The sequence below is a fragment of the Takifugu rubripes genome, chromosome 8, assembly GCF_901000725.2.
Source record: "Takifugu rubripes chromosome 8, fTakRub1.2, whole genome shotgun sequence".
Lineage (NCBI taxonomy): Eukaryota > Metazoa > Chordata > Actinopteri > Tetraodontiformes > Tetraodontidae > Takifugu > Takifugu rubripes.
In genome coordinates this window covers 7,755,487-7,769,352 of record NC_042292.1, presented here as the reverse complement: position 1 = coordinate 7,769,352, position 13,866 = coordinate 7,755,487, and the positions used below count along the sequence as shown (strand labels likewise).

Below are 13,866 nucleotides of genomic sequence, written 5' to 3'. Positions count from 1 at the left end.
AATGCAACAATGTCCATGTTACAGTTGGAGACGCCAGACACTTCGGCAAGAGTCATAATTTACAGGTTTGTGGCAGTAATAAAAAAATGACAACGTGGTGTCTTACAAAAGGCAGAGGAAATATCAGGCATTCATGAGAACGTTCATGCCAACATTAGCTTTGTCAAAGTTAGCAAACTCATGCATGCCAAAGCAAACCAAAATAATACGTGAGGGTAATCCAATCCCCAGGACTCGCTCCGGGAAGCATGCGGTGATCACACAAGTAGTCAGACTGTTTAGACAGAAAAGTTAATATATTTCCAAGGTCCATTAGAATAAAACCAAACCACAGCTATAAGACAGAGTCAAAGGAAAGTGTGATTAAAAAAAGGTAGAAGCAAAACAACTGCATAAAAACAGTTTGAATGTAATAAAGGGAAATTTTCAAGGTCAAAGGAGGATTTAATGTCTTTTTTCTGAAATCTGGGGTTGATGAGTCTGTTGTGTTCCCAATGTCGTGTCAGCGGAGATGTGCTATAACGGCATCGAAAATGTTCTTCCTCTGTAGAGGCTGAACATGCTCCCATAGTAATCGCTTCCTACAGAAACACTTTCCTCTGACCCTTGAACGGGTCGGGCCAGGTTAGCGCGAGAAGCCCGGATCAGCGGTTCTACACCCAGGTGACGGACAGGAGGGCCCCCCTCAGCAGGAGCACCACCGAGGGCTTGCCTGGCTTGGTTTGCGGGGTCCAAATGGAGCCCTGGAGGGCGGGAGCCCAGAGCTCGAAGCTCTCGTTCCACCACTGGGTCGAAGGCACCAGGAAGAGTTGCCCTTCGATCCGAGGCATCGGGATTGTAGTCCATCATCCCTCCTCCCTCACCTGGAGCAAAAGGAGATGAATAGTTCTTGGATTTGAAATGTTTTAAATCAATGAGAAAAAATGATGCAGCTAAGATTTTCCAGTTGATTTTCCAGCCCATCAGGATGGTGTGTGTGAAACAATTATTAGCCATTGAAAGTTTCAGAAAGTATCACGCAGGATCTGCTGGTGACCAGGAAATAAAACAGCTGAAGAGATCCTCCCCCAATCGCAAATCATGCACTGATTGACATTTTAGTGAGGATCAACGCAGACAGGAATGCTTTCAGCAGCACAAAGAAAGAACGGTCAGCATCTCCACTTAACTGGGAGAGGCGTGAGTGTGGCATCAGCTGCAGTCAGGACCGACACTGACTCAGCAGCACAAAAAACAGAAAAAAAAACCCAGCATCTGGTCACTATGTAGCTTCAAAAGGAGAATCTTCAGAGGGGGCCATTGGGGGCAACACGTGCCACATGTTCTCGACATAAAAGAAACCAAACTAGGTCTGTATGAGAAGAGCAGGTAACAATGTAAAATTACCCACAAACAAATGGCAAATATTACACTTTTTCCAGCGTGTTTGGATAAACAAGGATATGAATATTGGATTTTAGTGTGACTGCTCTTCTCAGTTGCATTGAATGTGAAGTTTAAACTGGAAACAATTTTCATTACGGCTGAGGGTGAATCTTAATCCACCACTAATCAGGCTCCAGCTCAGCTGATCAGCCACACATTTAGATTTCAATTGAAGTTTGGCAAAAAATATCTTCAACTCCTCTGTAGGACGACACAGTTGAACGCAACCTGGACTGTCAGGCTCTCAGCTGGAATCTGGGGTAGTGTGTCACGCTAGGAGGGACTCTTTGCCGTGAATATTTTGCCACCTCACATATTGGGCCCTGGTGATGCCATCCTCTCTGCTGCATCGGCTCCTTAAATCTCGATGCTTCGACAAATGCTTTTTTTTACTGATTACTGGTGCACTTTAGCAGCGATACCTGAAGCTCTTCTCCGTCCGGCCTTGTCCTGGTGCCTCCCAGAACCTTCCTTGGTTTCCATCTGAGGTTCTGTGGTCTCATCTTCTGTGGTCTCAGAGTCTGAAAGGTGAAGAACAGCAGGTGAGTAAAGGGGGAGGACATTCTGGAGAAAGCTGAAAACAGCAACTGACGCGCGGGCGCGGGGCTTGACAGGTCCCTGGAAAGAACCAAGGGCCCCCCGAGGGAAATAAATGGGCTGAATCACAAGCGTGACATGAGCCAAGCTGAGATAGGATGAGGCGATGGGGGTGTGTGTAAATGATTCCACTGAAACAATTGGTAACCCAGCAGAAGGATGATCTTATCCTTTTATTTCGATTGTTATTAAGACTATTAAATGCCTCAATTCCATTTCAAGTGCACATACAACAGAAGTATAAAAAAGATTCCTCTGAAACCTTTTCAAACCAGCCAGGAGCCAAAGTTACGGCCACGTTTGGGTGCAAATGTGAAGAAAATGGCAAGAGAAAAAGGATTGAACGAAAATAAATAATCACAGCGTATGTCAGTGAAGATAAATATGGACGCTATGTGTTTGCCCTGCGATTTCTCAAGCACACACACACACAATAAAGGGAAGGGGACAGAGAAATGAGCTGCCTGAAGCCACATCAGCGGGGCTCAGATCACATTACATCAGCAGGCTGAGCAGATGGAGTCGGGGAGGGGGCGGAGGGGGAGATGGATCAAGGCAGGCGGGTTTTACCGTAGCTTTGCTTTCGGCAGGAGCGGAAAACTTCGCTTCCATAGTGGCAGCAAGAGAGGGCAGACGGGAGAGCACCGTTACTATGGAAACCAGCATCTCTCTCACCCACACGACCAATCCTCTTCGTACCCATTAGGGTCTAAAATCACCAGGCAAACTGCTGGGTGCCTGACAGATACGTTTAGTGGTTAGACGGGTCGTGAAGGAGCAGAACGACGGCCACAAAACAGGCTGCACCTCACTGCATCTCGCAAGTCAGGTTCTGATTAGATCATTGCAGACGGTTCCGCCTGATGATAAGAAAGCTGATGCACCATCAAGCAGTGCCATTAAGTCATTACATTGTTCACAGCGTGTTGTCTTTCCTGGGCGTGCGGATGTAGATCCACCCATCTGCATCAAATGAAGTTAAATTGCTGCACGCCAGGCAGGAGGAATAGACTCAGCAATGTAATTATGAGGAGATCTCCATCACATGGTACAGCCTGTGTTACTGTTGAGCCACCTTAGATCACACACATTTAATAAACATTACAAACGCTATTACAAATGAGGAACTCCAAAATTTAGCACAAAGAGGCCTGTTTACAGGAATAACATCGGTGGGCTCTGACGCAAAAACAAAGAAACAGGCTCATTGTTCACAGTCCTTTACTTATTGACTAAAGCCACCCGGTTGGTCTACATCAGCAACTTTCACATAAAGGAGTTGCACACAGCAGAGGGAAAAGCGTGAATAATGAGATAGTATTTTACATTGCTGATGAGAAGGAAGAGAATTTTTGAAAAAGAGAGCTCATACTGACAACACACCATGGGTGAATCTGCCAAATGTCCGTGTGGGATGCCCAGTTTTCTGAAACAAGACACACAGCACAGCACGTTACTTAACAAAACACACAGCCCACCGCTCGCTCCGACAGATCCCGCATCCCGGGTTTCAGGTTGGAATTTCTAAATTGGGAATCGAAACTTCTGTTTCCTGGACGGTCCGTCAGTCATTCGGGGGAACAGAGCCCCAGAATGACTCACTGTTTCGCAGTGGGAAGAAAGCAAAAGTAGCAAAGTGACTCACACCCCCCCACACGTTCCCTTTGCCTCCCTCCATTGGTTAACGTTGTGTCTCCAGGGTTTGAGTGACGGTTGCCTGGTGCTAAATGCTCTTTAACAGAGTTGACAGTTTTGCGACCTTCATATCAGGAAACGCCACGAACCTGCTGAGATCTGTGAGCATGTTCTGTGGAAATGATCCAAATCCTGCTGCTTTTATTCTCACAAATATGCCACTTTGGTCTCAGAGGTTCAATACGAACGTCAAAAGAGGAGACTGATGTAAAATGGTCTTGCAAACCTGCGTCCTGTTGCAAGGCCCGATGCCGAGCTGTGCAGTGTAGCCTACTGACACACTTTTCATTCCCTCCAAATGTTTGCAAACCTGACATAAAAATGTCAGCGGCACCGAGATGAGAATGAGCTCAGGGGCGCCCCGGAAATCTGGGCTGGAGTTCATCCAAATTTACTTGGATATCAGAATATTCCCGCCTTGAATTTTTTCCACGATTGCATCGTGATTTGCGCTCGCGTTGTCAACAACAAAGGAAAACAACAACACCTCTCCAATACATACAGTCTATCCCAATTTTACGAAAAGAATGCTTTCCAACAAACTCATTTTCATTACATTATCATGTGCAGGTTGTGCAGGTTGCATGGAAATAAATGGATTTTTCAGAGATTTCAGCTTTTTCTACCATTAAAAGCGAAGAGTTGACGTTTGCAGACTCACCTGAAATCTCTTCTTGGACCAGATTTTCTTCATCTTCCTCCACTAATTCTGCTGTCAAGTGTGCACATTTACCTGTGGCATCGGCTCACAAAAACAACCCCGTGAGTGCAACAAGCCCAGGGTGTGGCATGGGACAGAAAGCCAGAAAGAGGAAAAAGAAATTCAGCAGCTTTCTGTGCTCCACCAGCCTGGAAGCGAGACGTTTGGAGAAAGAGCGAGGATGCGCCGAGCCAGGTGTCTTTGTGTCTCACTGTGTATCCGCTGATGTGAGCAGCAGCTCCCCATGACGTCGACGCTGCCTTCGGAGGGGCAATTCGCCACTGGTTGGACCAAATCCCCCCCCACCCTCGACGGAGAGCGCACTCAAAACAAAGGAGGCGGGGGTGGATGGGCTGAGCGTGGGGGCTGGATTGGTTTTGACTGCGGTTATGAGAGCAGCGAATAAGACCGGTGATGAGGAGAAGTGCCCTGAAATGAGCGTGATCTTGTTTCTGTGCCGCGGGAGTGACGGAGGGAGAGACCGAGGGGAAGAGTAGAGACTGAGGGCAGAAGGAGGGTGGGGGTAAACAAAGTGATGGAGATAGCATCAAGGATGATACTGGGAGGAAGAGGAAGCGGGGGAGGGGGGATGGAGAGAGAACAAGGAATAAGGACGATGCCTTGATTACTGTTAATGAGTGACCCTGAAAGGAGCATCAAGTATTTAGCGACGCGCTGCGTCTGGCGGCTCCGTCCTGTGGTAAATCAAGGTTACCACCCTGAAAATGTCCAAGGGCAAGAGGCACGGAAGAGCAGACACAAGTGGAGGCGCACGGTGATGAAAAACCACAAACCGCTCTCCTCCTCAAACTGTTCCGTGTGAAATACACACTTGTTGATTCCAACATTTACAAATGTTTACTATTTACCTTTATCCAATGTCAGACTGTTAGTGTTTGCTAATCCTAAACCCAAATGAGGTCTTCAAAGGAACATGAAAACACTTTATATCATATTGGGTTATTTGTTCTGAGACTGATCCATCATGAGAACAGTTCAGACTTGACAGATAGAAGAGTTGGGGTGAGATCAACAGACAATGAGCTGAAAGACCAGTCAGAAGTGAAGGAGAGTGAGTGCCAGGCAGCCATCAGGAGCAGTGACGGCCATCACTGCCAGTCATATACAATCACTCTTAATATTTCAATAAACTCCACATTAATTCCGTGTTATCCCTCAGCATTTCGTCGTTATTTTCCTTTCTGCATTAAATCCCCCCCCCAAAAAACCTTTTCATAGCCGTCTTCTCCCACTCCCACTGCTCGGTCCGCTTTCTGCAGCACCTATTTTAACAAACTTCCCTCTCCTCATCGTCCCCATCCTCCCTCTCCTCTTCCATCCATCACCAACATCAGGCACTCGCTCCAGCGATCAATACCAGTGCTTTATGCACGATACGGGATCCACCACAGAGTAGCAATTCAAACGCCCCAGATCAATAAGCCCATCATGATACCAAACTCATCCAGATATGATGCAAAACCTTCCATTTCATAGTGTCTGGAAACCTTGCTCACCAGAGGTGCACTCGCTAAAAGCCAAAGTGACTCAGCCTTGATCTACTGCAGAATGAGACTTAACTGTCGTTAATAAAAGATCATTTGCTATTATTGGGGCATGTAATTATGTTTAGACCGAATTTGCATCTGTTTGATGGTTTATAAGACAAAAAAATAAAAAAATAAAAAAATAAAAAATAAAATAAAATCCCTGATCAGAAACAGCAGTCACAGACTTGGACAGAATTTGTAGCATGTTTAATTAGCTTAAAGCAACGTCAGCGGAGATCAGACTTCATGAAACCCCATCGATTTTGTGAGAGAGGGGCCAGTCAGTAATGGATGCCTTCCAGAGCATACAGCTCTTTCAGCAACAAGCTCCGAATGTCTCAGCATCAAACAAATCACATCCTTCTTTTTCCCTGTGCAGACCCAGTCATATCAAACCAGTCATAGCATGATAGAGAGTGGGAGGTTTTGGACCATAGAAATCCTCATGTGGTCCACTTTGTGACCAAAAAAGTTGCATTTGATGCTTCTGTCCAGCCAAACTTGGAAAGTCAAGTTTATTTATGGACACCAGTAAAGTTTTTACTTGCTTATCCTCCGCATTGACCAATGTGCACAGATAAGTCAATAAGTTTAAGGTTACCAGTGAAAGAACTTCAACACTTGTGATGCTACAAAATGCACAGAGAAATAGGCTAACAGAAACTAGCTGGGTACAAATCTGCCTCATTATACAATTAAGATACGCAGATAAACAGAATTGGAGTCTAAAAAACAAATAGAAGTTAAAAAAACACACTGAATGCTTATTGTTTAAGAACAACGGAGACGAGCTGTGATGTCAACGCGTGGCTTTACGAGTCATCAAAGTTATTCTCTCCATCCAAAACTCATCATACAAAGATTTGAGCGACATGTCAATCTGCTTCCAACACCGTGGGTTGGAAATGAGTGTGGCCGACGTTGACAGCCACACCGCAACCTGATACCAGCACCTAATCCAGACAGAATCCCTGCAGGTTCCAGCGAACGGCCGTGTCCCAACCGCATGGAACACAAACACACCTCCTGCCAGACCAAACAGCAGGAGAACCACGCTGGCCTTGTCCTTGTTCTGCCTCAGGTGCCCCTATAGCCGCTAATCACCCTCTTCTCGTTAGAGAATGTGAAATGATGGAGCAGCTATAGATTAAAGTATTTCTGCCTCATCATGCCAACATGAGTCGGCTTCAATCCAGACATTAGACGAGGTAAACGTGTGGAACGTACCAAGTGGGACAGCTGAACCGAGCTCCCTGGATTATAATAAAGGAACTTCATTAATGAAGTCCTCACTTGTGAAACCAGATCACTTTCTGTTTGTGCTTCCCATTCTTTCCTCAAAAAGTTGGCAAAAAGCTAGAAAGTTAACTCTCATGCAGAACTCATACTCTCCAGGTAATTAAGCTAAGCTAATTAGTGGCATCTTTTTTTGGATGTTAAAGTCAACACGGTTTTGCGGATGTCTTTTTGATTGTCCTCAGGTTAGGAGGTAAGTAACAAAGCAAAGCCTTCTAATTACTCAGAGCCTTGAGGAATAATGCAAGAGAGAAAGTCAAATAAATCCATTTGAGCAACACTAACATTCACGGCTGTGTTTTCATTTCCACTGCAGTTCCTCGACGACCCCATTAAATGATGCAACAACCCACTGCGCAGTAACCAGCTCCCACTCACCTCGGTGTTTCTTACTTCTCGGCCCACTCGCACCTTCTCTGACACTTCTCAAAGCCCTCCGTGCATCGAGCAGCTCCTTACGCAACATGGCAAAACACAGGCCTGATGCTGATTATTCCTCAACGGTCCTCATGATGCAGGTCCTGGTTGCCTGGAGCAAAACTTAAATGAAACTAGAGTTCCTCTTCCTGTTCTGTCTTATCATATCATGTGCTCAGACTTCCTCTGGGGATGCAGGAAGCTGAATTTAAGATTTAAGATTAAAGTTCTGAGTTAGAGCTCTCTTCAGCCCATGATTGTCTTCTTCGCCCTCTTCCTGACTCCTTTGACTGCTTCAGTGTTCTATTTCCAGGTGTGGGTGTCACAGCCTCTTCGTTTATACTGTACTTTCTCCCCGCACCCCCTTTGAGGGCAGGCCTCCCTCCCCAACAGGAGATTAAACACTGCTGTCCTCTGGAGGTCAATCTGCCTGGAATGTGGGGAGCACCGCAGCCCGAGCAGAGCAGAGGGGATGTAAAACTCCATTAAACTGCACTCTCGGTATGACACAGTGAAACAGTTGAAGAAACATTAGTCAAAGCAACTAAAACTGAAGGTGAGAGGACAAATGTTAAGATAAATCCCCGTTTTTCCTGTTATCTGGATCCATATGATGCTATGATTCTCCTGGATACACCATAGCATAATGCTAAAAACACATGCTAAGCACATGCTGTGGTGTCGGTCAAAAACACGGGTGTTTGTATTTCACGTAAATACCAGGGAAGCAAAATGAAACCAAAATGGGGTTCAACTGCACGTTTCCCAGTGAAGGCGGTGACAGTTACATATATTGGCATTATATATATATATGTATTGGCATTTGACACTTTTAACGTATAGTCAGTTTGCGTTTGTGCACCTCTCCAGCTGTAATGTTGCCATTTCCCAGACCTCGTGTTTCATGTCAGTCAGGTTAAAGGCTATACGGTAATAGAAAATAGAAATTGCCAGACACAGCAGCAGACACCTGCCCAGAGACTCCCGCTATCTCCAAGGCCCCTCCCCCGTCGCCTCGCTTTATCGCTTTCATCGCTGACTGTGTGATGGAGTGTGACAGTGCCGCCTTGACCGTGGCGATGCTATAATTATCTGTGACGCCTGCTGCTGGAATAGGAGAAGGGCCTGGCGGCATCTGCACATCACCAGAGCACGGGCCCCGTGGTCGACACAGCACATACCATCCCATAAATATCCACACAGAGGGAGAGGAGGGGAGATGCAAAAACGGGATGGTGTTTAGGACGGAGAATATGAAGGCAAACTAGTGGAAATATAAGACCAAAATGAATTTGCATTAACTTCTGGCAAGTCTTCAGAAGCAAAGACCTGGTAATTAAGGGTTCACTGAGGCTAATGCTAATGACATTACTTCTTCAGCACCTCAACTCTCAGGTGAGTCGCATCTTAAAGAGACAAAGTTCAAAGTTTTAAAGTTAAATGGAGAAGACAAAACTTTGAGTGGAACTTTAAATGGAAAAGAAGATGAGAAGCAGGATGAAACAGAGAGGGGCTGAGTGATGTGCCAGCTTCAGCATGTGTGAGAGAGCTGGTGACATGTGAGCTCAACTGTCAACTTTCTCCAGTGCCCTTGATCCCGCGACCACGATGGGAAACTTTCCTCCTTCTTGCACAGATCTCCACTGAAATGTGCGAAATAGAAAAAATCCCCATTGTGACAAACGGAGACATTCATGAGGTAACAGTTTTCCTAAAATGCACTTTTGCAGTTTTGCAATTTGCACCTGAAACACGTCAGGCCAGAGTCATGTTGAACCTAGTTAGTCCACAGCTTCTTCACGTGCACGTGCATCCACTCTGCACAGAAGCAGCAGGAATATCTTACAATCCATTCAAATCCAAAGCACTGAGGTGTCTTTGAGTGCTGTCCTGACACAACGCCAGACCCGTGGTTGCTGTAATGTCACAGCTTGTATTGATGAAGAAGTCACCAGCAATGTGTTTGAAGCCAGCTGTAGTGCACATGCTGTATCCAACCCAGTCCTATGAGGGTCCTGATCCAGCAGGATAAAGTGCTCCCAGGTGATTGTAGGTGTCTACCTGGAAGAAAAGAAACCCCGCTGGATCGCAGCTTTCGTAGGACTGGGTTTGGATACCGTTGTGCTTTACCCCCCAAAGTAAATTCACATTTTTTTTTTATGTTTATGCCTTTGATTACCTTCACCAAGGTCCATAATGGCCAAGACAGCACTGCAGCTAGCCTCGCCCGATTTATTGGTCGCCACACAGGTGTACAAGCCAGCGTCACTGGTGCGGCAGTCACGAATCCAGAGCCCTCCCGAGTCCTGAGCCTCTGATGGGGGAAGGAGGTCATCGTTGTGGTACCAGGCCAACGAGGGCTTTGGAAATCCAGTCACAGAGACCCTCAGTCTGATGTCACAACCTGTTCCCACCGCCGCCTTATGGAGTTTACGGATAAATGCCGGGGGGTGGGGCTCTTGTGATGCAACCCCAGGGTCAGGGACCGTTTGATCCTTGGTGACTTTGGGTCTCTTATTCGGGATGTTAGGACTGGGGCTGGGTTTGAGATGATCTGCCATGGCGACTCGTAGTTTCAGGGAGCGACTACGTTATATTCACTGAGGTGCTAACACGAGCTAACGAAGGATTCTTCTGAGGGGCTCCATCTGGTCAGCTCTCTCCAGGCTCACAGTGAGGACACAGAGGGTCTTGGACCAAGGTTGGTGCACTGTGACCTGTAATGCCCAGATTATAATTATTATAACCTTTGAAGGCCATCTACAGGACCTACTGTCACTAACAGTTGTCCATGCGTCATGACATTATTGACACTGGGTTTTTCCAATATACAAGGAATTAATTAAATTCATTTTTGAGTTATGCAGCGAGACAAATACACTGGCTGACCCGCACACGCCTACAATCACAGTATCGTAAAAATGGTACAATAAACCCTCCTGGAGGTAGGGCTTCTTATATGTGACTATGTTGGTTAGCTGTGTTTTTTTGGAGGGGGTGAGTTGCACACAGGTATCTTGAGTATTTCTGCAACCAGGGACCAAAATAAATCTGGACTAGAGCCAACAGGTGGGTACTTCTCTGTATTTTAAATTCACATGAATAGCGATTGCACATACACAGCATTTCTTTTGTTTTGTGTTAGTAATTCTGGCTCTCTGTAAAGCTGAAAAAGCTTATTTTAAAGCTGTCATACACTAAAACCTATTATTCCAGCCACCAATGTGAATTTTCATGACTTCTTTCAAACTGAGATCTCAGAATTTAAAACAAAATCAATTGCAGATACACTAGAATATGTTAGTCTGCTAAAATGCTGATCCAAACACTTGACTAAAATAGACTTTTACTAAGTAATGAAACCAGTTTAAACTCACCTCACTTCTGCCATTAAAGCTGAAAGGCATCCTCCTGCATACCCACACAAAGTCAATGTGCAGGCAACACGATCCATTGAGGAAAATATTTAATCTCTAATCATTTGCCAAACCCGTGTCTGCGCGCGTCCTTTGGTGAGCTTGAGCTGTAGGTGTAAGTCCACTGCAGATCATGTAGCATTAGCAGCCGCTGCCACAGTCCTTTCAACCGTTTTAACCCCGACGAACCAAGTGGCGAGACAGAGGTTTTTTTTAATGCTAAATGTCAAAGCACTTGGGTCCTGCTCAAATGTTTCTCCATCAGCAACCTTTTGACTACATTTTCAAATAACATTTAACCCTCTTCGTGTTGTAAGACTTGATTCTCCCTCCTTCACCCTCCAACTCCCTCAGGTTGAGGGGATGACAGCTGCACGGCCACAGATAGGCCACATTTCACGGGCTGCCATGTATGACCTACACTCACACGCACGCACAAGCACACATGAGGCCTTTGAGATAATCTTATCAACCCAAATGTGTCTTTGACAGAGAGGTGAGAAAGTTGCAGCTGCTAAAAAAAGAAAGGCTAAGAATATTAACTGGGGTTGATTCAGTAACACAACAACACTGTTCACCATTATTCAAAACCCGTGTGACCATCGTTTTTATTTATATAGATAGATAGACAGACAGACAGGCAGGCAGGCAGACAGACAGACAGATTATTGCAAGTTTTTGCAAGTTCTTCGTCAGTACAAGCAAACGCAAATGGCCTTCAACGTCTTTTGCAAAGTGTTTATTTTTAACCTTGATTATAGCGCCCTCTGTCATCCTGTCTCAGAACTCACTTCCACCTTGCCAATGTTGACCCATTCAAGGTCAGCTTTGCACAAGGAGTTCCAGGAACATAGGCAAAGAAGGCAAAGAAATATAAAACCAAAAAAAAAGGAGCTCCCTTTATCCTTAATTTAAGTTGACAAAAGTTGGATGGACAGCATTAATATGTGAAATGCATCTATTTTAATTACATTTTCTTGTTCTTGTTAAGAAAAATAAAATAGATTCCCCAAATAGCAGCCAAATCCTGATTTACATTGGTAGTCCCAATATCAGATATCTGTGAGAATAGTTCCTGAAAAACACATTAAAACAGTCTCTACAAGAACTTTTTTTACTTGAGAAATATCACAATGATCACATCACAGGAAATTATTGACACAGCATGATGCTGAAAAGTTAGTCCAGCATTTGTTACTTCCAGGCTGGACTATTGTAATTCTTTATAATCAGGGTGTCCAAACAACTCTTTAAGAAGCCCCCAGTTGATCCAAAATGCTGCAGCCAGAGTTCTGACAGGTATTGACAAAAGAGATCACATAACTCCTGCACTGGCGTCTCTTCATTGGCTGCCCATTAAATTTAGAATAATTTTTAAAACCCTTCTTTTGACCTACAAGGTCCTCAGAGGCCTAGCTCCATCCTACCTGGAGGAGCTAGTGACACCTTACCAGCCCAATAGACCTCTCCGCTCTCAGAATGCTGGTCTACTTGTGGTCCCCAGAGTCTCTAGGGGTAGAATGGGGGGGGGGGGGGGGGGGGGGGGGGGGAGCATTTAGCTACCAGGGCCCCCTGCTATTAAACCAGCTCCCTGTCCAGGTACGGGAGGCTGACTCCATCTCTACTTTTAAGATTAAACTTTAAAGTCTTTGATCTTAAGTTGTCATTGTTGTCTTTGATCTTAAGTTGGCATTTTAGTCTTTGATCTCCTTTATGTCATTGATGTCAAAGTTGTCAGATCACTGAAGAGATCAAAGGAGAAATCAGAGCTGGGAGATCAAACACAAGCAGCTCTACCTCTTTCAGCACACGCCTGAGGAGCTCAACACTCTTGTACCACACTGGTGACCAGCAGACACATCAATGGCACAGAGAGGTATCCAGCAGCTGAAGGCAGAGCAAGAACCGAGGGAATCATCAGCGGAAACTTGGAGGGAAGAGGTCCAGCAGCTCAGAGAAGCCCTGGCTGAGAAGGAGGAGCAGCTCAGCAGGGCAGTGAAGAGGAGACAGATGAGGACTGTGGCCCATGTGGAGACCCTGACCCTGCTGAACAGCACACACGCTGCTCTGAAGGAGAGCAAACTCAAATTTGCTTCTCTGGAGGAAACCCTCCACAGTCAGCAGCAGGAGAAAGAGGAGAGACGCAGGAGAGAGCTGATGAAGCAGGAGGAAGGTCTGAATCACAAGCTCCTTGTGATCGAGGAGGAACTTGAGAGGCAGCTGGAGGAAGAGAAGCGGAGGAATAATGAAGAGAAAGAGTCAATAAAGCAGCAGCTGATGGCTAAAGAAGAAAACTTTAACAAGATGGTGGCTGAAGTTTGTCAGTGGTTGGAGAGCACAGCTCAGAAATGGGCACAAAAGAATGAAGAGCTGGAGCACAGGTTCCAGGAGAGCCTAAGTTTGAGGCAACACAAGGAGGAGAAGAACAAAGAGGAGCTCCTGAGGCTCTCTGAAGCAATCCTCCAACTTGAGGTGAGACGCTTTCACCTTTGTTCCTCTTTCAGAAGATTTCAGATGATCAGTGAAATCTAAAACACAATCTCTCTTTTCTGCAGCTTCAAGTGTTAAAGAAGCAGAAGAAAAAAAGCTTCTGGAGATGGACGTTCTGGAAAAAGAGGAAGCAAACAACAATTCTAGAGCTCCCAAAGCCCTCCTCCTCCTCCTCACCATCCTGACCTCCACAGCATCACATCCTGTCTTCAGTTTTATTTTACAATATAGTCATTGCTTATATTCTATGTTTGGATCTATGATGTAGAAACAATAAAAC

General features: G+C 45.5%; 2 protein-coding genes across 17 annotated transcripts in view; one reads left to right on the top strand and one right to left on the bottom strand.

The window, feature by feature from the left end:
* Positions 1-10,268, bottom strand: part of spega (striated muscle enriched protein kinase a) — a 27,515-nt gene extending 17,247 nt beyond the window's left edge. For 4 of the 15 annotated variants that reach the window (XM_029840855.1, XM_029840857.1, XM_029840856.1 and 1 more), the window contains exons 1-5: positions 9,860-10,268; positions 3,406-3,448; positions 2,593-2,627; positions 1,848-1,946; positions 713-863 (exon numbers count right to left, since the gene is read on the bottom strand). In XM_029840855.1, coding sequence (XP_029696715.1) covers positions 713-863; positions 1,848-1,946; positions 2,593-2,627; positions 3,406-3,448; positions 9,860-10,241 — 710 coding nt within the window. In that variant the 5' untranslated portion in view covers positions 10,242-10,268. The other 11 variants (XM_029840860.1, XM_029840861.1, XM_029840864.1 and 8 more) reach the window with 11 other exon arrangements.
* LOC115250781 (GRB10-interacting GYF protein 2-like) lies at positions 10,247-13,866 on the top strand. 2 transcript variants are annotated; one of them, XM_029840872.1, is made up of 3 exons: positions 10,247-10,381; positions 12,828-13,568; positions 13,652-13,866. In XM_029840872.1, the coding sequence occupies exons 2-3, from the start codon at positions 12,960-12,962 to the stop codon at positions 13,769-13,771; spliced, it is 729 nt and encodes a 242-aa protein (XP_029696732.1). In that variant the 5' UTR covers positions 10,247-10,381; positions 12,828-12,959; the 3' UTR covers positions 13,772-13,866. The 2 variants fall into 2 exon arrangements, with proteins under 2 accessions (XP_029696732.1, XP_029696733.1); XM_029840873.1 differs by lacking the exon at positions 10,247-10,381 and adding an exon at positions 10,408-10,749.